This window comes from Gossypium hirsutum, chromosome D12 (assembly GCF_007990345.1).
Source record: "Gossypium hirsutum isolate 1008001.06 chromosome D12, Gossypium_hirsutum_v2.1, whole genome shotgun sequence".
Taxonomy (NCBI): Eukaryota; Viridiplantae; Streptophyta; class Magnoliopsida; order Malvales; family Malvaceae; genus Gossypium; species Gossypium hirsutum.
Window position 1 is genome coordinate 24,963,794 of NC_053448.1, and position 24,466 is coordinate 24,988,259.

The window sequence follows — 24,466 nt, forward strand, 5'->3', positions numbered from 1 at the left end:
TATGTATAATATTAAGGATGTTTATCATTGTTTTAGACTTACGGAAAACATACCTTTAAAAGGCTTAATTCACGATTTAACCTTTGGAAGTATACTTATTTTTTCATTTTGGTGCAGTTTAAGGAGCCGTTCAAACATGATAAAAAAACTTAAGATCTAAGGATAGCTAAGGTCCCAACAGATATTCAGTATCATTGGAAGTTTATCTATTGCTTTATCTTAATGTTAAAAGGAGGATGATTCTATAGACAATTCAAGTCGGATTGGAGCTTTATAAAGGACTTTCATCCTTCATCATGGGTGTAGTTTTTGAGGGCACTAATGAATTCATTAGAGGAATATTTGATTAAAGGCAAATCTAGAAATCTTGTTATCGTTAGTGAGTGGATAGATTATCTTCGGTGAGTGAGATGGGTTGATTAAGTTCACATTAGCATACGAGATTAAAACTACAATAATTCTATATTGGTTTAACTTAAAATAGTGCTTGTTCTGCAACGCTAAGTAAACATTTTTTTTTGTACAACCAGAGTTTCAGTTAGTCTGAAGTCATCATCATTCAAATGTATACGGCTTAAATATTGGCGTTACATATTTGGCCTAGCTACAGAGCTGGTTGATAAACAGTCGCAACGGCTTGGCTAATTTAACCGGTAAAAACAGGAGCAGGATAGGAACTAAGGAATGTGCATTAACACCGCATTGAAGTTCTGCAATAATAATACTAAAACTTGAAAATTAAAATGGAAGCGATGAAGGTACTTGTTGGTCTTTCATTGAAAAAAACTGGGGAATAATTCTTGCAGTTAGCTGATTTATCAATTTTAAACTGATGAACATCTCATCCTACTATCGTGGCTCGGGAGGAGCCATTGTTTGTGGATTAGTAGTGGAGGGTTCTGAAGCAGTTGGTGTAGGTGGTACAACTATCTTCTTTTCCATCACTATTGAGAAGCGATTGGACCCTCCCAAGCTATATATGCTGTCAATGGACTTCATGTACTCAGATGCATTGTTCTCTATGATCAAAGCATCTTCCAACTCTCGAACAATGTCCTCCATGCACGGTCGGTAAGCCGAAAAGGGCTCAATACATGCCAATGCTGCCTCTACTACTCTCCACATTGCCTCGGCATGGTACCCACCTTTTATGTTAGGGTCAACTATTTCATCAATCTTTGATTCCCTTATATAAGGTTTTGCCTGCATGGAAAGGTAATTTCTTTGTTACTCTCTACTCAACAATCTAGAGATGAAAAAACTGAAGATCAGATGATTTATACCCATTCAACTAAACTCCATTCATTTCGTGGCCTCTGTATGTTTAGAGGCTCCCTTCCACTTATAATTTCAAGTAGAACCACACCAAAGCTGAAGACATCACTTTTTGCAGATAGTTGCTGGGTTGAGTAATACCTGAATAACAACACAAATTATGATTCAGCCTACTTGAGAAAAACTGAACCACGTGAGAGACGTTCTCGTATCCAAACCCCAGTAACGTAAGGTTGCGTACTCAAGTAGTTCAAGAAAATAAAAATTAGCTCGAAAACGATGACTCTTACTCTGGATCCATGTATCCGGCTGTGCCCCTTACTTCAAGGGAAGCATTACTGTCACCTTCTTGAGGAGCATATTTTGAAAAACCAAAGTCTGCTACTTTAGCACTCATGCTATCATCCAAAAGTATGTTGCTTGATTTTACATCCCTATGTATAACACTACGCCCGCCATAGGTATGAAGATACATCAAACCTGAATATTGGATACGCTCATTATACACTTCAAACCGGATCAATGTTCTTATTTTGATGTAGAGAAACAATCATATATAAATCATTAATATAGCTAAGCAACTTACCTCGAGCAGCACCAAGAGCAATGGAAAGCCTGGTTGGCCAATCCAAAATTTTACGTTTTGCTGCTTCCCCTGTTAAAATAACTGATGGTTAGAAAAGTTATGAACAACACAAGAAATAAGTGCAATGCTTTCTGGTGAAAAAGTACCATAGAGTCGATCTTGCAAAGAGCCATTGGACATGAAAGGATAAACGAGGATTTGTTGATCGTTTTCACAACAATAACCAAGAAGAGGAACCAGGTTCTCATGCCGAATAGCCGAAAGAAGGTTTAGCTATGGAGAGACCGAAAATAGTTAGGAATTCAGATATATTTTAATATGTATCAAAGCCATAGCCTGAAGATTGTAAGCTGATTATTTATGCATATAGATGTATACCTCGTTCTCGAACTCTCGAGTTCCTTGAGTTGAGGTAGCTGATCGGACCTTCACAGCAACTTCCTGACCATCAGGAAGAGTACCTCGATACACTGATCCGAACCCTCCTTCACCAATCAGTGTTTTGTACTTTTCGGTGGCCATCTCAATGTATTGTAGAGTATATGTCTGTATAGATATTGGCTTAACAAAAACTTCATCTGTGCTAGGAAGGGAGAACACCACATCTGCATTTTGAACAAAATAGATACAGGAACTCTGATATTAGCTTCCTGGAAATGGAGCTAAGGGATGAATGATTAAAGAAGAGTGGCTTACTGACTCTTTGCCAAGGAGAGTCCTTTCCCATTGTATTTTCTCCTAGCCATTAGTTTTTTTCTATAAAGGCAAACCAAAATGGTTCCAAGAGCAATAGTAAGTACAGCAGACCCACATGCAGCAGCACCAATGACAATTCCTTTTGTTGGACCCCTTGATTTTCTGGAACATGCTCCTGAACTGAGACATAAATGCAACACATCAGTCCATTTTCTTTGAAATGCTTCCATTGCTCTTCAGAGTAGGAAAATAGAATAATTTCATACTCAGTGGTTAGCTTTGAGCTGTTCAAGGTAGATGGCAGGTCATTGTCAAGTTGAGAATTGCATCCATAGTTTCTGGGGAAGAAATTGAACAATTATTGAGTCACAAGCCTATATATTCATAATTTCAGATAGAGAATAGCTAGTTTTGCACATTTTATTCTTTCTTTTTTTTAAGAAACAACTCACAGTGTACTCAAGTGGGGAAGTGAGACAAGAGATTGTGGTACAGATCCTTCAAGTTCATTATAGCTTATATCCCTGACAATATCCACATATAGCTTTTTAAGGCTAATGAATGAGCTAATAAAAAAAAGGGCTGAAATTTGGTTTGAAGAGAAAATTACACTGATGTGAGATCGGAGGATGGTGGGAATGTTGGAATCTCGCCGCTGAAGTCATTGTTGCTCAGGTTCCTAAAAGTACACAATCAAGTGACATGATACAAATTAGATAATAGACCACACCCAAAAAGAAAATATCAAACATGGTGGGAGATCATACAATGTTTTCAGGTGGGTTAGCTTTGTGATACTCGGAGGAATTGACCCTTGAAATTGATTTGAAGAAAGATCCCTGAAATTATATATTAAGAAAGCAAGCAGCTGTCAAGTTAGTAATCAACCCCTACTCATGTCAAGAAGATAAATAATGAGTTGGTGCAGTATAGAAAAGAACTTACATATCTGTGATGACAGTGGAACCATTGAAGGAGTTGCAGGCCAGACCTGGCCAGTGATCAGGAAGGCATGGATCGCCCGACCAAGTTTCCAGTAAGTCATTTCCTTTGTTAGGCATTAACAACTCCTCTTTTACCTTCTTTATCTCAAACACTGAATATGAAGAAATAAGTCAGAATCTTGCATTACTACAACACCAGTACAATTTGTTGGACTTACCATCATTGTAATCAGTCTCTTGATCCCTTTGGCGCACCCGCAACATCTCAAAGGCATTGCAAATTGGTCCAAGTTCAGATCCATTTGATCCCTTATCCAAGGTCAAATTTAGAGACCCTTTAGCAGTCACATTGAAAACTAACTCTCCATAGTTTGATCCTTTTGCCAATATATCAAAATTATCCGCTTTCTTCTCATTGTTGATGAAAATATCAAACACCCTTTGGCCAATTCTAACACTGTCATTGAGCTCAAGAAAGTAGAGGATCACAGTGTAGTTATAATCCCCATTATCTAGGTCATTTTGAAGGAACTCCAACCGTGTTGAATCCGTGACAGCAGTTCGTAGAACATTGAGAGGCACTGTTGTATTCACATTGTTGTGGATAATAACAGTGGAGTTGGCTGCTCGTGAGTAAAGACTTGATGCTGGTTTCCAAATTCTGTCATATCTGTCTTCTGGGTACCTGAAGTTGCCAAATATGCATTAATACGAAACCAAATTAGTACTTGTTTTGTATAGGTTAAGTATGCAATAAAAAAGATGACATTTCCTGCATTTGTTCATCCTCTTGAATCATTTATAATGTTTTTAAGGATATGGAAAATCATATACCTGGTCTCTCCAAAGCCTCCTAGATCAGTTCTATTAACCACTTTCAAAATATTGGATGATTTATCATTCAAATACCCTGAATCATTAAAAGGCCTTAGTTCAAGACTCGATATGTAGGGATCTCCTTTTCCATGCACTAAGCAGAAGTCAGTATAGCTATTAGCAGCTCGGAAAATCCCCTCAACCACCAAGTCCGCCGATGAGTTCACCACGCTTAGTGGCGTGCTACCAATTGAAACAGTAAATGAAGATTCAAACTCAGCAGCTCCCTCTGTTTCAACAACAGGGAACGAACCCCTTACCAGATAGTCTTGATCTTTAACCGTCGGTAAGCTATAACATCTTTTCCCCCATTCGATCTCGAAAATCCGAGCACTTTGGTTTCCCTGATTCAAGTTCTTGCAACCTTTTCTGTTTGTAAACCATTGATCATCAGGTATCCAAGTCAAATTTTTATCTGTAAAACTGGATTGAACGCAGCATGCTATGCTCAAAAACCCTGCATGAAAAAAAAGTATTGTAGTTTAGAACATCAAATTTTACAGATCATCTGAAATTCACCAATTATCAAGCAAGATCTGGATTGACTTGTCCTAATCAATTCTATTTTCCAATGAACATCGTATATGAAACTCGTTAGTATCCAACATAAATTCTGACAAGACAATAACACTATGCAATGAGATCATTAATGATACTAACCTTGTGCATTAGTTGATTGAACAATATTGAAGAAACAAACGATTGAAAACACAAAACATGTTAAAATCCAGTAAACCAATCCTTCCATCATATCATACACACCCCATGTCGGGTTATCAAAATCATAATCAACCCAACCAAGTTCTCCAACTTATGATCAAACTCTTGTAATTAACCCAATAATAACAAGTTGTTGTTGGAGATCATTGAAGCATTGAAGTTTTGCAATGAATATTGTCAGACAAATGGAACAAGGAGAAGGAAATAATAGAGGTTTGACTTTAGAAGGAGAAAAAACTAGAGGAGCTTAATTTGCTGAGAAATTAAGAAGGAATTAGAATATAATACAAAAGTTTGATTACCAAATTTATGTTAAAATAATGGCATTAACTAATTTTAATTTGTTTTGGTGGTGGATGTTAATCAAAATGTACTAAAATTTTGGGTTAAAATAATGGAGCTGAACAACCTCTCAACTTCGTCTGCCTCCGTCTCTCTTCTTGTCTCTTACCATGAACGCAGCATCATGGAAATTTTGGTCATTGGGCCACTCTAGCTACTATTTAATAATAATAATAACAATAGCAGTAATAAATCACTTTTCAATTTATAAATTTCATAATCAATCAATCTTTTACTTATTGAACGTTCAATAAATTTGAATATTTGTAATTTCTTTATTCTGACCTTAGAAGTAATAAACAATAGTACGTAATATATATTTAGGGCTCATTTGAAGTATTGGGAACATTTTTTTTGATTTTGGAGAAGATTTGCATTCCAAGTGGTTGATAAAAACAGTAATAAAATATTTGATTAAATTTAGTGTTAGGAGTAAAGTAAAATTTATTTCATTGGAAAAATACAATAAAAGCATTAAAAGGGAGGAAATGAAGAGTTGAGATATGATTGAATTTAGGTAAGTAATCTTTAACTCAAAACCAAAATGTGAATTACCACAAACGTGTGAAGACAATTTGGGTGAGTTGTAATCCCATCAGCACAACTAAAAGCAGTGTTTTACAGAGTTGAGGATATGGATGTTCCTCATATTAAAAGCAGTGTGTTCTACTTGGTCAACTGAATCCTGAATAAACATAACATTGTAGAACCAGTCCATCCTACACTTCTAGTACATGTTTTTTTTTATTTTTTTCATTTAAAATAAAATGGTAAAAATACCTCTTCAATTTTTTTCAATTTTAATATTGAGTAAATTAATCTATTCAAAAGTAATTTAATTTCCGTTAATTTTGAAAGTAAACAGTGAAGGACAATTAGTCACAACATTAATGTCTTACATTAATTGTACATCGGTATAATAACAAATTTAGCCTGTGATGTTTACATATTTTGTTAATTTGGCCTTAATTCTAAAAATTTAGCCTCAATATTTACACATTTGCACAAACATTGTGAGCTAAATTTATTAAATCAGGACCAAGTTAGCAAGATATGTAAACCTTGAGGGCTAAATTTATTATATCAATCAAAATTATGTACAGTTGATGAAAAACATTAATGTTATGATCAATTGTCCTTAGTTGCTCACTTTTGAAATTGATGAGGATTAAATTGCTTCAATTTTTTGAGAGGGACTAATTTGCATTTTTTTATACAATAGTTAGAATTACCCATAACCCCTCCCAACCTTTAAATAGGAGGATAAACACGTTTCAACATGCTCGAACCCATATCACCCTACATTGATAACAATATCAATTCCAGTCAAGTTAAAACTCATTAAAAAAACTATATAAAAAAATCTTATTCGTAGTTTTCTATATGTTTCAAAACATATCTCATATTTATGAAAGACACTATTATAATAACCAACTTCATTAAGAGGTTTTTTTATACAATATTGGGGTAGGCAATGGGGCTCATACGGTTTTAATCCGTGTCAAACGGATGTCTTACAAGAATTTTAACCATTACTTCATTTAAGTCAAGACTTATCTATAATATATATAAAAGCACGAGTTTGAAAAAACTTTTGAACCGAGAAAAATACCCTTTATTTCCACCATATTACAAAATTAACATTTAAAAATATTTATAATTTAATTTAAAATTATTAGTTATAACTTTATTTAAAAATAAGTTGTGATTATCTTATTAACTCTAAAATAAAGTTATAACTAGAATAAAAGTTTGAGCATACTCACTCTACCAATCAAAATAACTAATAATTAAGGTTAAAATATTATTTTAAAAATTGTGAATTATTTTTATTTTTATAAGTAAATTTTTTTGTTTTCATATCTATTAACGTAATAGAATAAAGTTATTTGTTCAAAAAAAAAGAATAAAGTTATAACTTGAATAAAAGTCTAAATGTATGAATAGAAATTAATTTTATTTTTTAATTATCACTTAATTGGTGTTAGAGTTATATATCAATTAAAGTTTAAGTTTAGATCTATAAATAACATCCATTAGTAGTATCTAAGAAAAACCATCAATTAAAAGAATGAAAATTGTTACCATTAAATGACAATGGCACCGGAAAACATCACAGAAATATGTAAGATCATTTTAATTGATGATGACATTATATAATATCGTGTTAATTTTTTTTTAAAAAATTATAAGTTGTTTATTTCGTGTGAAGCAAGTACTATTTTATACTTTCTTTTTTATTCTATTATTATTATTATTATTATTATTATTATTATAATAGGTGAAATTGTAAAAGGATGAGAGAGATTTAAAAATACAAGTAAAAAGATTTACCATATAAGATTTCAATAATTATTTTTTAATTATCATTATTAAATGTATTTATTAATTTAATGTAATTATCTTTTGTGCTTATCATGAATCATTATTATAATTGAAGCATTTTATTTTACATTTTTTCATTTTAATTTAATATTATAATTTACTTTCTAATATGATTTTAAAATTTTATATTATTTTCAAATTATTTATTTATAAAATATTAATTATTTTAAATATTATGTTTATGTTTATTTTATTTATTTTTAAGTATTTATTCATCTACAATGCAGGTGATAAAGAAATCTAATATATATATAAAAGTTTGACCATTCAATTATATATAAAAAAATTAAAAATTAAGCATATATATATTTATCACATACATATATCCAATACTTTCTACTCATGAAAACAATTTCTTTCTTTTAAGAAAAACAAGGTTAACACTAATTTTTTGTTCAGATTTTCTCATGCATATAGGCCAAGCGAATAATAAAGAGTAAAAAATAGTATTTTATATATGTGGGTATGCCTTGCATTTATCAAACATTTGATAGGTACCTTAAATGAGAATTGATGAGCAACCGAATAAGGGCCAAAACAGGCATGATGTCGAGACACGGAGGAGCGCCAGCTCGTCGAGGCGACGTAATGGACAACGTCACGACTAGGCGAATTGGATGTTGCGATGTCACGGCATGTTCTCCTATTTGGCAGCGCGTTTTAGACTTCAAGCAGGACTGCTTCTCCCAGTTAGAATCTAATTATTTCAGAGATATTTTAGTATGATTAGAACTCTAATTTAAGCCTATTTAAATGGGTCATTGTATCCCTGTTTTGATATGTCAATCAACAAGGGCTTTTTATTGAGGGCGACAAGATGTTGTGGGATATGAGTTTTGGTGTGAGTTTCATGGCAATTATAGAGAGTATTTTATACCCTTTTGTGAGTTAATGTTAATGCATTGTGAGCTAATTAAAAATTTGACTAAGGCAAGTGCACCTATCAATTAATAGTATAGCTATGGTGAGCACAGATATTGTTCCCACGAAGACTAAAAGTGCTAATAGTTATCATATTTCTATTATTTAATTGATAAATTCGAGTGATTGATTAAAAATAAAATTAACTAACTTAATTAACTAATGAACACGACAAAGAACAAAACAAGCAAATAAATGATTAACAACCAAGAAGTGAAATAGTACCCAGGAAAGAATTTGCTTAGATTTTATTTATCACTATCAATCTAAATTACGCAATTTCTTTACTTAGTAACTTGATCCGTAGAAATCCCTAAATTATGCTAGTATCTCTTTCGAGAGTAAGAGCAACTAACTCTAGTTTGATTAATTGAAATTTGTTTCTAATTAAAACTCTATTATTGCATTAACTCGATTTATGAATTCCCTATTAGAATTGACTCTAATCTAGTAGATTTATGTCGTCCTATTTCTAGGATTGCATGCAACTCCACTCAATTACGTAAGATTTACTCTTAAACAGGGCCTATTCCTCTTTTGATTTAAGCACATCAAACATAGATCAATAGTCTAGAATTATTAAACCAAGAATTAAGCACACTATAACATCTCTTACCTAGCCTGGTCGCTGGACCCAAGTAAAGAGATGCTACAGTAACCTTCAATGATTAATAACCACATTATTAAACAATACATACTTAGTGATAATTGATATTCTACTTAATCAAACATATTAAATATTTAAAAACTTTAAAAGTAACTAATTGTAAAATCCAACTCGGAATAGGATTGATTTACAAAAAAAAGTTTAAAGCTAAAAGTGAAAATCCATAGTTGGTATCGATACCAAATTGATACCTTTTTGAAAATCGGTACCAAAATTGAATATTATTTTCTTTGTAAAAAAATGATATCGATACTTATTTTAAGGTATCAATATATTATGAAAAAGTATCGATACTCAAATAAAAATCGATACCATTTTGGCGTTTTGTTTGTTTTAATACTATTCATATGGTCAAGTATCGATACCTAGGTTCAAAATGATAAAATCTCATCTTTAAAAGTTCATTTTATACCAAATTTTCCTATCACACAAAAGACAATATTGATGCCTATTCAAACACATAAAAACTCTAACCAATGTGCTCTCATTGACACCACAATTCAATTGTCAAATCAATATCATGTTCAGAACATAGTATAATAACACAATACACAACCATTAATAACAATTTATACCAAAAAACTATTCTTTTTACTCATAAAGTACTTAGCAATATTCACACACTTTATAAGGCTTATCTACATATACCAAACAAGTTCCATACACACAAATGTACCAAACCAAGCACAATATTCACAAGTACTCAAAATCCATTTCAAAACCAACATTGTAACAACCTGTTTTTCAGTGGTTTCGAAAATAGTAGTTTCGGAACCATAAATCTGACGAGTAAGTTCGTATAATTAGTATTTAAATTATACGAGTCAAAGATAATTTTTATATTGAATTTTGATATGATGAATTTAACCAATTGAATTAAAAGTTAGTATGAATGGTTCGGTTCAAAAGTCAAGTGGTTATTGGAAACGAGGTATTAGGACCCTGTTTCCGTATTTTAAGGCCGTAAATATTTTTATTAAATATTTACGGAGTCATATTATATGTGAATTGAAGTTTGATCTGGTAATTTTGATGATTTATTATTTAATTACGATAAAATGATTAATTTGTAAAAGAGGTAAAAGTTAATTGCTATAGATTTAAAATAGTAAAGGGACCAAAATGGTAATTAAACTATGGTCAAAAAGTCCAAACGGTGGTGGATATGATTAATCTACTAACTTTTGGACTATTTCTCTTTTAGTCCTAATTAGTTTAGGGTTAAATTGAAATTAAATTTGTTTAGTTGGAATTTAATATAATTGAAGGACAAATTGTGTAATTGGACCCTCTTTTAATGGTTTAATAATATAAATGATGTGGGATTCTCTAGATTGTGGTAAATTGCAATTAAATCCTAATTAAATAAGGATTTATTAATTAATTTGTTTCTTGTATGATCGAAAATGGTGATTTTGAGGCCACAACTCCAATGTGTTAGGCCGCAAATATTAATTATTTAATATTTACGAGGTCATTAGTGTCGTATTAAAATTTTTTTAGGAAATTTTAACATTTGGATGGTTAAGTAATAAAAGGACTAAATTATAAATATGAAAAAAGATGGATTTATTAGTTAAAAAGGTAAATCAATGGACCTAAATGGTAATTAAACCATATTTATTGTGGATATGTATGGACGTGAATTAGTAGTTTTATAGGTTATATTGAAGGTTAATTTAGTAAATGGACAATTAAGTAAATAAAATAAAAGTTAACAAATAAAAAGAAAAAGGCTTCATCTTCTTTGTTCTTTCAATTGAAAACCAAAAACACCATAGCAGGGAGAGAAAAGCTTTGGCCAAGCTAGGTTTCCTAGGTTTGGTAGGTAAATCTTACCCGTTTTTAGTAATTTTTATGTTTTTGAGCTCGTATTAGCTTAATCTAGTTAACCCGAGGACTAGTTTGTAAATCTGTTAAATGTTTTGGATTATGCCATTAATGAGTTTAGTGTATTCTTGAAATTTTATGAAATATTATTGAGCTTGGTTGCTAGATAGGACTATTTTGTAAAGTAACTTTTGGTAATTTTAATGTTTAAGGACTAAATCATTAAAGTGATAAAATTACAAGGACTTCTTGTGAAATAAAAGAAATCATGGGCTGTAAAGAGGCCTTATACAGTTCAGCTAAACTTGGTTTTATTTAATATTGGTTAAATTGCAAGTTTGAGCTTAAGGACTAAATTGCATAAAAGTGAAATATTGGGGCAATTTTGTAAAAATGTCAAAAAGGACTAAATTGCCTAAAATGAATTAATTTTGCTGTTAGAATTAGTGAATTGAATGAAATTATTATTTTAGATAAAGAATGGGTGGAAAACCAAAAAATAGAAAATTATCGAATAGTCCCTATACCTTTGTTATTGTTGCAATTTAGTCAGGTAAGTACGTTTGTAACAACCCAATTTTGATCCTAATCGGAATAGTGGTTTCGAGACCACAAATCTGAGTCTAAAAAATATTTTACTATTATTTTGTGTGTTTATGATGTGTGAATTTAAATGTGTGAAAGTTTCGTGAATTAATTTTGTTGTTTATGTGTTTAATTTGACAAAAGTATCAAATTGCATAAAATGTGAAGTTTGCTTATTAAGGTGTAAAGTGTTTATTTGATAGTGGCTTTTAAATATGAGGTTCTTAAAGGGCAATTAGCCCATTGTAAAGGATAGTGGACGGCAATGATAGTTAATATATAGTTTTTATATATTAAATATAAAAATTATAATAATAATAGTATAATATTGTGTTATTATATCATAAAACATAAAAGGAATAAGCTTTTTCTTCATTGTTTGTATCACCGAAAATAGAAAAGAAAAACAAGTTTTGAGAGCTTGAAATATTCGGCCATTTTGGAAGCTTAATTCAAGGTTAGTTTTTGTTCGGTTTTTGATAATTTTTACGTTTTTGAGATCGTTGCTTTGAATACTTCAAAACCCATGTCTTAATTTTGTGAATTGTTGATGATTTGAGAAATGCCATTGATGAATGCTTGAGCTTTGTGATAGTTGATGATGAAATATGAAAGATATGTGAAAGATTAACATGCTTTGTCTTTGAATTTTTGATGAATTTGAGTAATTAGGGTTAAGTTGTAAAAATAAAATTTTTGAGAGACTAAAATGTGAAATAAATGAAAGGTGTGGGTTTGTATGGACACTAGGAATATTCGGCCCTTAAGGAGTGTAGTCAAATTTTGTGTATTTTGTGTTTTGAGCAAAAAGGACTAAATTGTGAAAATGTGAAATAGTAGGGGTAAAAATGTAATTTGCCCATTTATGTGCTCTTAGACTAGATTGGATGAAAATATTTTAAATGATATTTATTTGAATATTTTTAGATCAAGAAACCAAGAAATCGGATTTAGATCGGGGGAAATCAAAGGTAGTTGAGTAGCCTATCTATTAGTCGACGATATCCAAGGTAAGTTATTAAGCATACATATTTGTGTCGTTTTAAATTATCTTAACATCTACGTAATTATGCTGAATTGAATTGATATATATGTAGTGATAAAATTTTTGAAATATGACGTATTGAGTTGTTGACTTCCAACACTAAGTGTGCGAGTATAAAAATATACGATAATGAGATTAGCACTAAGTGTGTGAGTTTAATTGAAATGCACTAAGTGTGTGAGTATAAGGGTAAAGCACTAAGTGTGCGAGTTTGATTATTAAGCATTAAGTGTGCGTACTTATTAAATATTTTCGAAAGATTATTAATATCGAGTATTTGACTTAACGAGAAATCATGAGTAATAAAGTGAGTAATAATTATTTTGGTGGTATTCAAGATTAAGTTTTGTAAGTATTAAACCTAGGTGGTGATTCTAATTGGAATCATATTTATTTAAGATGATTCTTTATATTTTATGATAATAAAATGCATAGTGTACTTGGCCTTGTACTTAAAATTGAAGAAATGCTTATAGTTGTGTTATTATATTGATTTTTGTTAAATCATAGTATGAAGTGAATAATTATATTATGCTATGGTAAGCTAAAGGTAAGATGATTTAGAAGTATTAATTGGTTAAATATTATTCTAGATGTCAAGTTAAATTGTAGAGTTTATTTGCTTGTAACTTACTAAGCTAAATTAGCTTACCATGTGTTGGATTATTGTTTTGATGTATAGATTTTGGTGATCGCTACGTGTTCGGGTATCGTCAGCCAAGCTCATCACACTATCGGTGTCTCCTTTTGGTATTTTGCTAAATTGTTTTCAAATATATGGCATGTATAGCATAGTTAAAAATGTTGATTTTGAAACCAATGTGTTTGTGTAATTAAAAGCCATGCGAAAATGGCTTATCTCTTTTTGTTTGAATTTGACTTTGATACATATAGTTTAATGGACAATTTGGGGTTTATGCTTATGTATTATGTGCATGATTAATAAGATTTAGATAATGTATATATTTGGCTTAGATATGAGTTCAATAAATATTATTTTTTTTTAAAGATGTGATGACTGATTGTGTGGTGCAGGTTTGATTTAGTGTATGCATATTAAGCATGTAAATTAGGTATAAAATTAGAGGTTAATAGTGTATAATATGGTTCAAGTTGTCATGGTCATATGCGCACAAAATGGTAGTGAGAAAATAGGTACATTTTTGTGTTATAATTTTGAGTATATTGATGCTGTCCATTTTAATGTATAATGCTATCCAATTTTGAGTATATTGATGTTGTCCATTTTAATGTATAATGCTATCCAATTTTAAGTATATTGATGCTGTCCATTTTAATGTATAATGCTATCAAATTTTGAGCATATTATTGCTGTCCAATTTGATGAATAATTGCTGTCCAAAACAGGGTCGGTTCTTTATGTCTGTAGTATGTTACATAGTTAATCATTTATTAATGAAATAAATGTATGCAAATAGTAGTTTTAATATTGGTTCGACATATGATATGTATTGATAAATGTTAATTTTAAAATGTTTTAAGTATTTGAATGATATAAAATTTTTAATTAGTAAAGCATGATTGATATTTGGTGTGGATTGTTAATGACTTATAATTTTGGCGAATAAATTGTTTTTGATAATTAGGTGAAATAAATTAGGATTTTAAATATATATATTTACATATTCAAGACACATATTTATATATAGCTTGATATTTGGTTCATTCTTTTAAGTGTAAGATTTCGATATTTAGTATCACTCCTTAATTCTAATCCGGCGACGGATATGGGTTAGGGGTGTTACAACGTTTGGTTTAATTTTAGTACATTTATATATGTATTATATGAACTTAATTGCATAACATTGGATTACATTGATGTGTGTAATTGGAAATGGAAATAATAAATTGAAATGGCATTGATCACTGGTTGAAATACTATGAGTCGTTACTGTAAATCAATCCTGTAAGTTCGTGCATTTATTTATGTTTCTAATAATTCTTACATTCTTTGTTAATATACTAGTATTGAATATTATATTATATACCGATTGAAGTTTAGTGAGCGATATCCACCGATATACTGAATGAAGCTTAAATGAGCATTACCTACTGAAACGTATGCGCTATTGAGCCATACCTACTGAATTTACTGAAATGTATGTGATATCGAGCCATACTTATTGATTCTATTGAAAGTATGCTCTATCGAGCCATACCTATTGAATTTACTAAAATGTATGCACTATCGAGTCATACCTACTGAATTTACTGAAAAGTATGCTCTATCGAGCCATACCTATTGATTCTACTGAAAGTTGCTCAAACGAGCATTACTCACTGAATATACTACAATATTGTATAGATTGTTACTTCTCAGACGAAAGTTGTGATTTATGGGAATTTCATTATTTAAATTTATCAATTTATTAAACGAACTTACTAAGCTTTATTCAAGATTACCTGTATTTGTTTCAGTTTGTAGATTACATTTTGAGGGCTAGTAAGATAGGATCAATACAAGAAATCACACCATCTAAGAAAATTTTGGTAGACTTTGATTTTGGTTGGTATATATGGCATGTTTTAGGACCCTGTTATATGTATGATATTGGTTCTTAATTTTTGAGCAAGTTTTACTTGAACTTGTGTTGTGTGATTGAACAACAAATGAAATTAGGCATGTTTTACTAAGATAAACTTGTTGATCAAGAATGAAAATATTGACATTATGATGAACTATGGTATGAAATGGAAATAGATGTTTTGATGTGTAATCTATATCTTGTATATGCAACTTTAAGAGTGTAATGTCATGAAATGCATTGTGGTGTCAATGATGGCACATTGGTTATGTACATAGGTTGATTTGTTTGATATGTTTGAGTGTTATTGAAGATGGTTTTTGGCTTACAAAGTTGTGTATTTGAATGTGTTCAGGTACCTAAGCAAATGGGTGAAATTTGAGCTTGAAATTGGTCATTTTTGGGTACATATGGCTTGGGACACGGACTATCACGGTCGTGTGATGCGACGGGCAACCAACACGGGTGTGTGCCCTGAACGCGTATCAAAATAGTATAGGTGCAAATCTCACACGGGCTGACACATGGCCTGCGACACGGCCATGTGATTTAACATCGAATCGAACATGGTCTAGCACACGGCCTGCAACACGGTCGTGTGAAGGTATTTCGAATACTACACAGGCTAGTACACAGCTTGTGACACGACCGTGTGAAAGTGTTTTGAAAGGTACACGACCTATCACACGGTTGGCTACACGGCTGTGCCCCTGCACCACATGGCTTGGGTTGTGTCACACAGCTTGGCCACACAGCAATGTGACCCCTGTTTTGAAAATTTACAAATTTTCCCTAAATTTTTTGATTTGTTTCAAATTGGTCCCTAATTGTTCCAAAACTAATTTTAAGGCCTCGTAGGCCTGATATAAGGTCTAAAAGTGTATGTTTGTTTCGATCTAAATTATTTTTTAAAAAAATTATTGTTAATTATTCTGCTGAACTTGATGCTATTTGTAAAAGTCCATTTTTGCCCGGGCCCATACCAACAAAATAACCCAAATAATAAAACCCAAAACCTAAAATCAACCTAGCCCAACATCCAAGCCCAATCCCAAAACCCTAGACTCCCACTTGCCTCTTCCCATTCTCCCATGTTGTCTGCCACCAGTACCACTCCCACTCTCCCATGCTGTCTGCCACCACCATGCCTTTTGCCGCACCTACAAACAAGCAAAGGAAAAGGACAAAAAATGGAGCAATAAACATTAACAGAATATTGTATTTTTGGCTATAAAAGCCACAAGCAAAATCGGACCAGGGAGGGGGGGAAAAAAAAAGAGAAACAAAAAAAAGGAGGGGGGGACTTTTGTAACAAAAAAAAAGAAGATTCGGCTTTTGAAAAAATTGAAAGAAATAAAAAAGGGGGCTTTAGAAGGTGATTCACCTTGTTTTTTTTTCGTTTTCTTTATTTTCGTTCTATTTCGGTTTTTCTATAGTATTTCTTTCTCTTTTTTATTATCATTCAATCAACACACATATATATAAGATAAAAAATAAAAGTAAAAAGGAGTTTACCTGTTTCCGGCGGCGGTGGAAAGAGGAAGAACCGAAAGGTCTCTTTCGATTTTGGCCCTTTTCGCCGGGATTTCGGCTTTTCTAACCCCAGATCTGGACCCTATTCGCAAAAAGGAGAAAAAGGGAGCTTTTTTTGGTTTTCCGGCCACCGCGAACGGCGGCGTCGTCGCCGGCGTCCGGCGACCGGTGCGGTGGTCGATGGCCGGCAAAGGGGGCTCTTCCTCTCTTTTTACGGACACAAGAACAATAAAAACATAAACTTTGAATCGGAGAAGTAATTTTCGTTTCTTTATTTTTGTGTGTTTTTACATCTAGTTTGATTTCTTTTTATTTCTTTCTACTTACGAAAATAAAAACAAAAGAAATAAGGTGAGGAGAAACTCACCGGAGTTGGCCGTGACCGTGCCGCCGGGGTTTTTCTTCCATCGTCGGCCGTCGGTCTTGGTGGCGTGGTGGCACTCAAGGTGTTAAGAAACCCAAGTGTTGGGTGTTTGAAAAAATGGTGGTTTGAAAGAAGGCAGAGCCTTTTTCCTCTAGCAAATTCAAAAAGTGAAAGAATAAAAATATAAAACATTTTTTGTCTTTTTTTTCAATCATGAACGGCGCATTAGTGGGGAATCTTGCACATGCTTGTCCTTAATGGGTAATTTATGCATTTAGTCCCTCCATCTTGCGTTGAAATGCAATCAAACCTTTTATTTTTTTTTGATTTGGGCCGCGAGTTTTGTTTCTGTTTCAATCAGGTCCTTTGACCATGTATGGTCCTTTGCGCTGAAACGTTGCACTCTAGGACTAGGGAATATTTCCCTTTTCAGTCCTTCCCTTTTCGCGCGCCTCACATTTTAATCCTTTACTCTATTTCATTTTTGATTTCAGCCCTGAGATTTCGTTTCCGTTTTGATTTAGTCCTATTATTATTATTATTATTATTATTATTATTATTACCTATTTGTTTATATTTATTTTATTTAAATTTTCGGCACATATATACATATACATGCATATATTTTAGTGATATACATACATTGTTTTTATAACATATATACTTATATAGTTTATATATTTTACAACTTATGTACATATCTATATATCTATATATATTTTTTCATTTCCCTAAATATATACATATTTATATATAATCTTTATAGTTTAAAATATACTTTTTTTTATAAATCCGTATATACACACATATTACTATTAATTTATATACATACATATCCTTTTATTTTATAAGTATATATATTTTTATATGCACGTACATACATATTTTTGTATATCTTAATTTACATAAATATATATATACATTTTCAATATATTTTTTTAACATGTATCAAAATTAACGTATTTATTCGTATACATACGTATATTTTCATTATTTTTAAACTTTAATTTGTACATACATACTTTCTTTTATTTTTCAACATATATATGTACTTACTTTTATATGTATTTTATTATTTTCATATTCCATAGTTTTATACACCCATATATATGTACATATTTTTATATATACACATTTATCATTTCTTTTATATATTAAAACATACTTTATACATTTTGTTAATTTATATATATACATATTTTAGTTTATGTCTATATATATCTTTTTATATTTAATTGTATTTTTTACTTATTTATTTCATTTTCGTCATTATGAATGTTTTAATTTATTTGTTTATATATATTGTTATTTTATATGATTGTAGGTATGACTTCTATTTATTTTATATTGTTGCTATTGCTCGTATTATTTTTTATTTTTATGTGTATTATGATTTTACCACGTATAACAACAATGTAATTTGCTTTCACATTTTTTACTACGATTTTCGTGTTTTATTTTACTCGATATAACAAAATTTGTTTTAAAAATATTTCGTGTTTAGATTCGAAAGGATCGTACTCTAACTTACTGGGTTTCGATTTTCATAATAAATCTAAATACACGAATCTTTTCAAACTCAAGTTTTTAAACGATCTCGGGAATTAAGAAAAGATCGTGCCCTAACTTACTGGGCCTGATTTATTTCTAAAACCAAGATAATAAAACATCTTTTAAATAAGCATTTTTCATCCGCGTATCGGGAATTTGAGACATTGTGTCCTAACTTACTGGATATGATTCTCTTTCTCGAATAACGTGAAATATCCCCTTTTTCCTGAAAATTTTCAACGTTTTAATACAAGGGTCGTATTTTTAAAATTCTTCAAGGTTCTCAATTTTTGACATTAAGACATTAAGTAATCAACTAGGTACCAATTTTGGGCGTATCGAGGGTGCTAATCCTTCCTCGTGCGTAACCGACTCCCGAACCCGTTTTTCTGAATTTCGTGGACCAAACTTGTTGTTTTAATAAAATCAAACCGTTTATTAAAAACAACCCCTCTTCGAGGTGATCCAATCGCACCTCATAAAAAAAGAGGATTGGTGGCGACTCCCGTTTCTTTTTTTCAAAACCCAAGTCAACCCCATTTTTCATCCTAAAAAATGGTGTCAACAGCTTGGCGACTCCACTGGGGACAATAAGAGAGTCAAGCCACGTGTTGATTATTTCTTGTCTTTCCGTTGAAAGTGGAAAATTCGATTTAAATTTACGATCCTCTCATTGCATCTCTTTTGTTTTGAGTTATATTTTTTTATCGTGTTCTGTATTTTATTTTATACCTCTGCACATTGCATTGCATGACCGCTGGTCATACCCTTTTTAAGTGGGAGTGAGAAGCTACGCCTTCGTGAGGTTTTCACCTCCGCATGGGATAGTGAATCGCTTTCGGGATATATCCGTACCTATGTCTTCGTGAGATTTTCATCTCCGCATGGCCATAGGGAAATGTATCCCCCTGAATCGAACTCGGTCCGTATGAGCCTATAATGGGTGAGGATCGAGGAATCTGCTGGTTCAGGTACCCTACTTTAGAACCAAATCACATGTAATGAGCCATAGGAACTGACCTAGGTAGAGCTACTCCAAATTTTAGTGCTTACCTAAATGAATGATTGTCGCTTATTTTAAATCTTATTCTGTGTTTAATGCTAATTTACTTTGTTTGTGATTGCATGGCATCTTCATTCTAAAAGAGGTGTCGATTTACGTTCAGTTTCTGGGTAGAAAGCTTATCATGGAAAAGGGGTTTTTTGATAAAGTAGAGGATAATGTGGCTGTGCGAATATGGGCTGAAACGACACAACGAGAGAAAGGCGATAGTCTTACCGAAGGGTACGTGTCAGAATTGTGGGATTTTACCCGTATCAGTGTAATCCAGAATGACCTTCGAGAAATGAAAGAAGTCTGGGATCAATGGGATGTCGAGGCCAAGCAGCTGTTCTATTGTAACTACGGTGACCTACCTTATCTGCTTAGTGTCAAAGTGGACAAGTATTTATTCCGAGCCCTTGCTCAGTTTTGGAATCCTGCCTACAGTTGTTTCACTTTTGGGAAAGTAGATTTGACGCCTACTGTGGAGGAGTATACGACCTTGCTTCGGTGCCCAAAGATTCAAGTCGACAAGGCTTATTCCAGAGCTGCTTGTGTCCCTCCGTTGTTAAATAAATTAATGAACATCACTGGGATGAGCGAGCAGTGGGTCGTTGCCCGGATCCAACAGAAGGGCGACAGTAAATGTGTTCCTTGGAAAAGTTTGCGAGATTTGGTGCTTGTACATCCTGACTTAAAGAAAAGGGTCGATGTCTTCGCTTTAGGTATCTATGGACTAGTGGTTTTCCCCAAAGCTTTAGGACACATAGACGAGGCTGTGTCTGATTTGTTTGATCGGCTTAGTAAAGGGGTTACACCGGTTCCGGCAATACTCGCTGAAACTTTTAGATCCTTGAATGCGTGTTGAAAAGCAGGGGAGGGAAGGTTTATTGGATGCGCGCAGCTCTTATTGGCATGGTTCCATAGCCACTTCTGGAAAGTCGAAAAGGTCTCTTATCGGGTATTCTCTGATAGCTACTCCCCTCTAGGAGAATTGGTGGCCACGCCAAGACGGGATGATATTTCAGAAGAAAAATGGATAGAGATACTCCAGAATCTCCAGGATGAAGATATCGAATGGAGGGCTCCTTGGTTAATTCCTGATGAGATATTGTACCGATGTGGAGATTTTGACTGGGTTCCGCTGCTCGGGATATGGGGAGCTATCGGATATGCTCTTCTACTCGTATCAAGATAGTATAGATCACGACAATTCATACCAGCAACGCAGGGGTTGGCCTATTGTGATTTTTCCTATAGGGAGGACAATTACAAGAAGAAGGTTCGAGAAATATCTAGTGCCTGGAACCAGACTCGTCGAATGAAGATCTTAGCCGTGGGTCCGACAATTACCCCCGAGTATAGTCAGTGGCGTGATCAAAGGATCAACGACAACATCCCGGCGTCAAATGCAAAAACTGCTCGATCTTTAGAGGAACACTTACAAGTTTTGCCTTCTAAGATAGAAATCATCAAACAAGAATTTGAAAAAAGGAGTTTAGAATTGGGGAAGAAGATAGAACAACTAGAGGAAGAAAAAATGCAGTTAGGACTGGATGTGGACATTCAAAGATTAGAGGCCGATAAATTGAGAAAAGGAAAGAACAAAGCAGAAGAAGATTTGGACAGCCTGAAGACAGATTACAAGAAGTTGCGTAGGTCGGTAAGAGCTGCTGGCTTGGGTAAAACGCCAGAACAATGGCGACAAGAAATTCAGGAGGAAAAGACGAAAGCTAATCAATGGGAAAAGAAATTTCAGGATACTCGGACTCGAGAAGTCGCCTTGGGAAAGAGTCTACTAGTTTGCCAAGACGAGAAGACGGAGTTGAAGGTCCGGATAACTGAACTAGAAAGATCGCTTCACCAGTACTGTAATCATAATGCTACAGTTGAATTAAGGGCGAGCTTAGACAAAATTGAAGAATTAAAAGGACAAATAGGAGGGCTAGAGAATGCATTGCAAAATAGTGAAATCCGGATAGAGCTTCTGGAAGAAAATAATGAGCAGTGGCAAAGACAATTCCGTCGGTCTCAAGAGCAGATTAGAGAAAGAGATTATATTATGGGAGAGGCGGTGGCTCAAGTGCGCGAAGTAGCTGATCATCTGCAAACCCTGGCGGTTCAGGCTGATCTATTAAGTTTGAAATATGAGTTAGAGTCGGACAGGGGCCGAGAATTAGCTTGGCTTCTTAGAAAGGTTAAGGCTTTGAGTGTAAGGGCAAAGCCATATATGTAGTCTATTTTATGTAAAGAAACTCTTTATCTAGTAAAGTTTTCTAATGAAGTTGAATTAGAATCAGTGCCTCTTTTTCTTTGCATTCTTTTCATGCATTGCATCACATCATATGCATTAATGACCATTTAAAAAAAAAACCTAATCGAATAAAATCATTTCAGTTAACCTGGAAAACCAACAAAGTTACGGCACCCGAGCTAAGGCAAAAATTATGGACCAAAGGTTGGAGAAGCTAGAGCGACTTCAAAAAGAAATGCAAGACCAGTTGCAGGCGCAAATGAAAGAGCAAATGGAAAAGATTCAGCGTGACATGGTGCAAAAGATGGAGGAGTCCCAAAATGATCTGGTGGCTAAGATGACGCAATTATTGAAGGGAGTAGATAAGGGTAAAGGTCCTGTGATTGTTAGTGAAGAAGAAAACAATGGTGAACCACTTTATCCTCCAGGTTTCACGCCTCCGCATGCGCAAGTACAGACTGAGCTGCATCCGCGGAGACCCTCTGTGTCGATTAGGCCCCAGCAGTTCCAAGGCGATGCTTCAATCCCAAGGAATTTTCAACCCGGAGCGGGCTTTAATCCCGGTGATAGCCCGAATAATATTGCTGTCCCAGATCTTGATGAGATGGTTGAAAAGGACAAGGCGAAGGAGGAATTTCCAAAACAATTTGAGGAGAAATGGAAATGGATAGAAGAAAAGTTTAGGGCAATAGAAAGCATCGAAAGCTATGGAATAGATGCAAAGGATCTGAGCTTAGTTCCGGACTTGGTGCTCCCTTACAAATTTAAGATGCCAGAATTCGAGAAATACAACGGGACTAGTTGCCCAGGATCCCATATTACTATGTTTTGTAGAAGAATGACGGGGCATATTAATAATGATCAATTATTAATACACTGCTTTCAGGAAAGTCTTACGGGAGCGGCGTCAAAGTGGTACAATCAGCTGAGCCGAGCTAAAATTGCTACTTGGAGGGATTTAGCACAGGCTTTCCTGAGACAATACAATCATGTCTCAGAAATGATGCCTGACAGGATAACTCTGCAAAATTTAGAGAAGAAATCAAACGAAAGCTTCAGACAATATGCGCAGAGGTGGCGAGAGGTGGCGGTTCAGGTGCAACCACCACTTTTGGAAAAAGAGATGACGACGCTTTTTATTAATACTTTGAAAGCCCCGTTCATCACTCACATGTTGGGAAGCGCTTCAAAAAACTTCTCGGATATAATCATGAATGGTGAAATGATTGAGCATGCCATTAAAAGTGGAAAAATAGATGGAGGAGAAAATAATAGGAGGGCACCCCCGAGGAAAAGAGAAAATGAAGTGAATAATGTGAATGCTTATGGTAGGTCAATTACCGTGAATCAACCAAAGAAAGTGGTTGCTAATCAACAGGGATCATCAAGACAAGAGTCGGGAGCTAGGCAAATTACTGAAAAGCCCCAATTCACGCCAATCCTGATGTCATACAAGGAGTTGTATCAGACTTTATTCGATGCACATATTGTTGCTCCTCGTTACTTGAGTCCTCTACAACCCCCGTATCCAAAATGGTATGATACGAACGCGCAATGTGATTATCATGCGGGAATTTCTGGGCACTCGATAGAAAATTGTACTGCCTTCAAGAAGGTAGTAGAAGGACTTATCAATTTAGGTGTTGTCAAACTTGACGACTCACCTAACGCAAAGAATCCGTTACCTAATCACACAAATAAGGGGGTGAATATGGTTAGCGAAGGTACGGGAGAAGAAGTCAAGACTGACATTGCTGAAGTAAAAACTCTATTGAAACGGGTCTGGAAAGAAATGGCGAAAAGAGGGTTGGTTATTTCAGATTCTGAGGAAGGGCATGAGATGGGAAATTATTGTGAATTTCACCATAAAACAGGGCATGAAATCCAAGAATGTGAAGGATTCAAGGCTTTGGTTCAAAGCATGATGGATAACAAGGAGATGAGGTTTTATGAAGATGCGAAAGAAATGAGGAGCATATGCGCGACAGAGTTGGGAATAAAAGCTCCAAAAATAAATCATCCTGTGGTCATTATCTCACGCCCTAAGGGTAATGAGGTTAGGGCTCAGGTAACACCGAAAATTGTAATCCAGAAACCATCAAATTTCTTTTATAGGGATAACAAAATGGTGCCGTGGAATTACAGGTGTAATGTGACCATTTTGGGAAAAGAAGCAGAAAGAAACCAGGAAATAGGTTCTTACACGCGCAATGGAAAAAGACATGACGCTCAAGCAGAGTCGTCCAGGGAAGAGAATTGGAAGAAAGAACAGAGGAAAGGGAAAGCAGTAGAAGTTGAGCCATT

General features: G+C 33.6%; 2 protein-coding genes across 3 annotated transcripts; both read right to left on the minus strand.

The window, feature by feature from the left end:
* Positions 1-753: 753 nt before the first annotated feature.
* Positions 754-5,408, minus strand: LOC107932851 (nodulation receptor kinase). Its single transcript, XM_016864970.2, has 15 exons — positions 5,038-5,408; positions 4,336-4,834; positions 3,720-4,186; positions 3,503-3,653; positions 3,325-3,396; positions 3,168-3,236; positions 3,010-3,081; positions 2,824-2,895; positions 2,562-2,737; positions 2,240-2,466; positions 2,008-2,134; positions 1,862-1,930; positions 1,566-1,755; positions 1,284-1,416; positions 754-1,203 (listed from the first exon to the last, which is right to left on the minus strand). Exons 1-15 carry the CDS (start codon positions 5,126-5,128, stop codon positions 850-852), a joined length of 2,769 nt encoding a protein of 922 aa, XP_016720459.1. The 5' UTR covers positions 5,129-5,408; the 3' UTR covers positions 754-849.
* Positions 5,409-16,361: 10,953 nt separating this feature from the next.
* LOC107939565 (uncharacterized) lies at positions 16,362-17,789 on the minus strand. 2 transcript variants are annotated; one of them, XM_016872910.2, is made up of 3 exons: positions 17,319-17,487; positions 16,934-17,158; positions 16,369-16,578 (listed from the first exon to the last, which is right to left on the minus strand). In XM_016872910.2, the coding sequence occupies exons 1-3, from the start codon at positions 17,357-17,359 to the stop codon at positions 16,446-16,448; spliced, it is 399 nt and encodes a 132-aa protein (XP_016728399.2). In that variant the 5' UTR covers positions 17,360-17,487; the 3' UTR covers positions 16,369-16,445. The 2 variants fall into 2 exon arrangements, with proteins under 2 accessions (XP_040962540.1, XP_016728399.2); XM_041106606.1 differs by lacking the exon at positions 16,934-17,158 and having other exon boundaries at positions 16,362-16,578; positions 17,319-17,789.
* Positions 17,790-24,466: the final 6,677 nt, after the last annotated feature.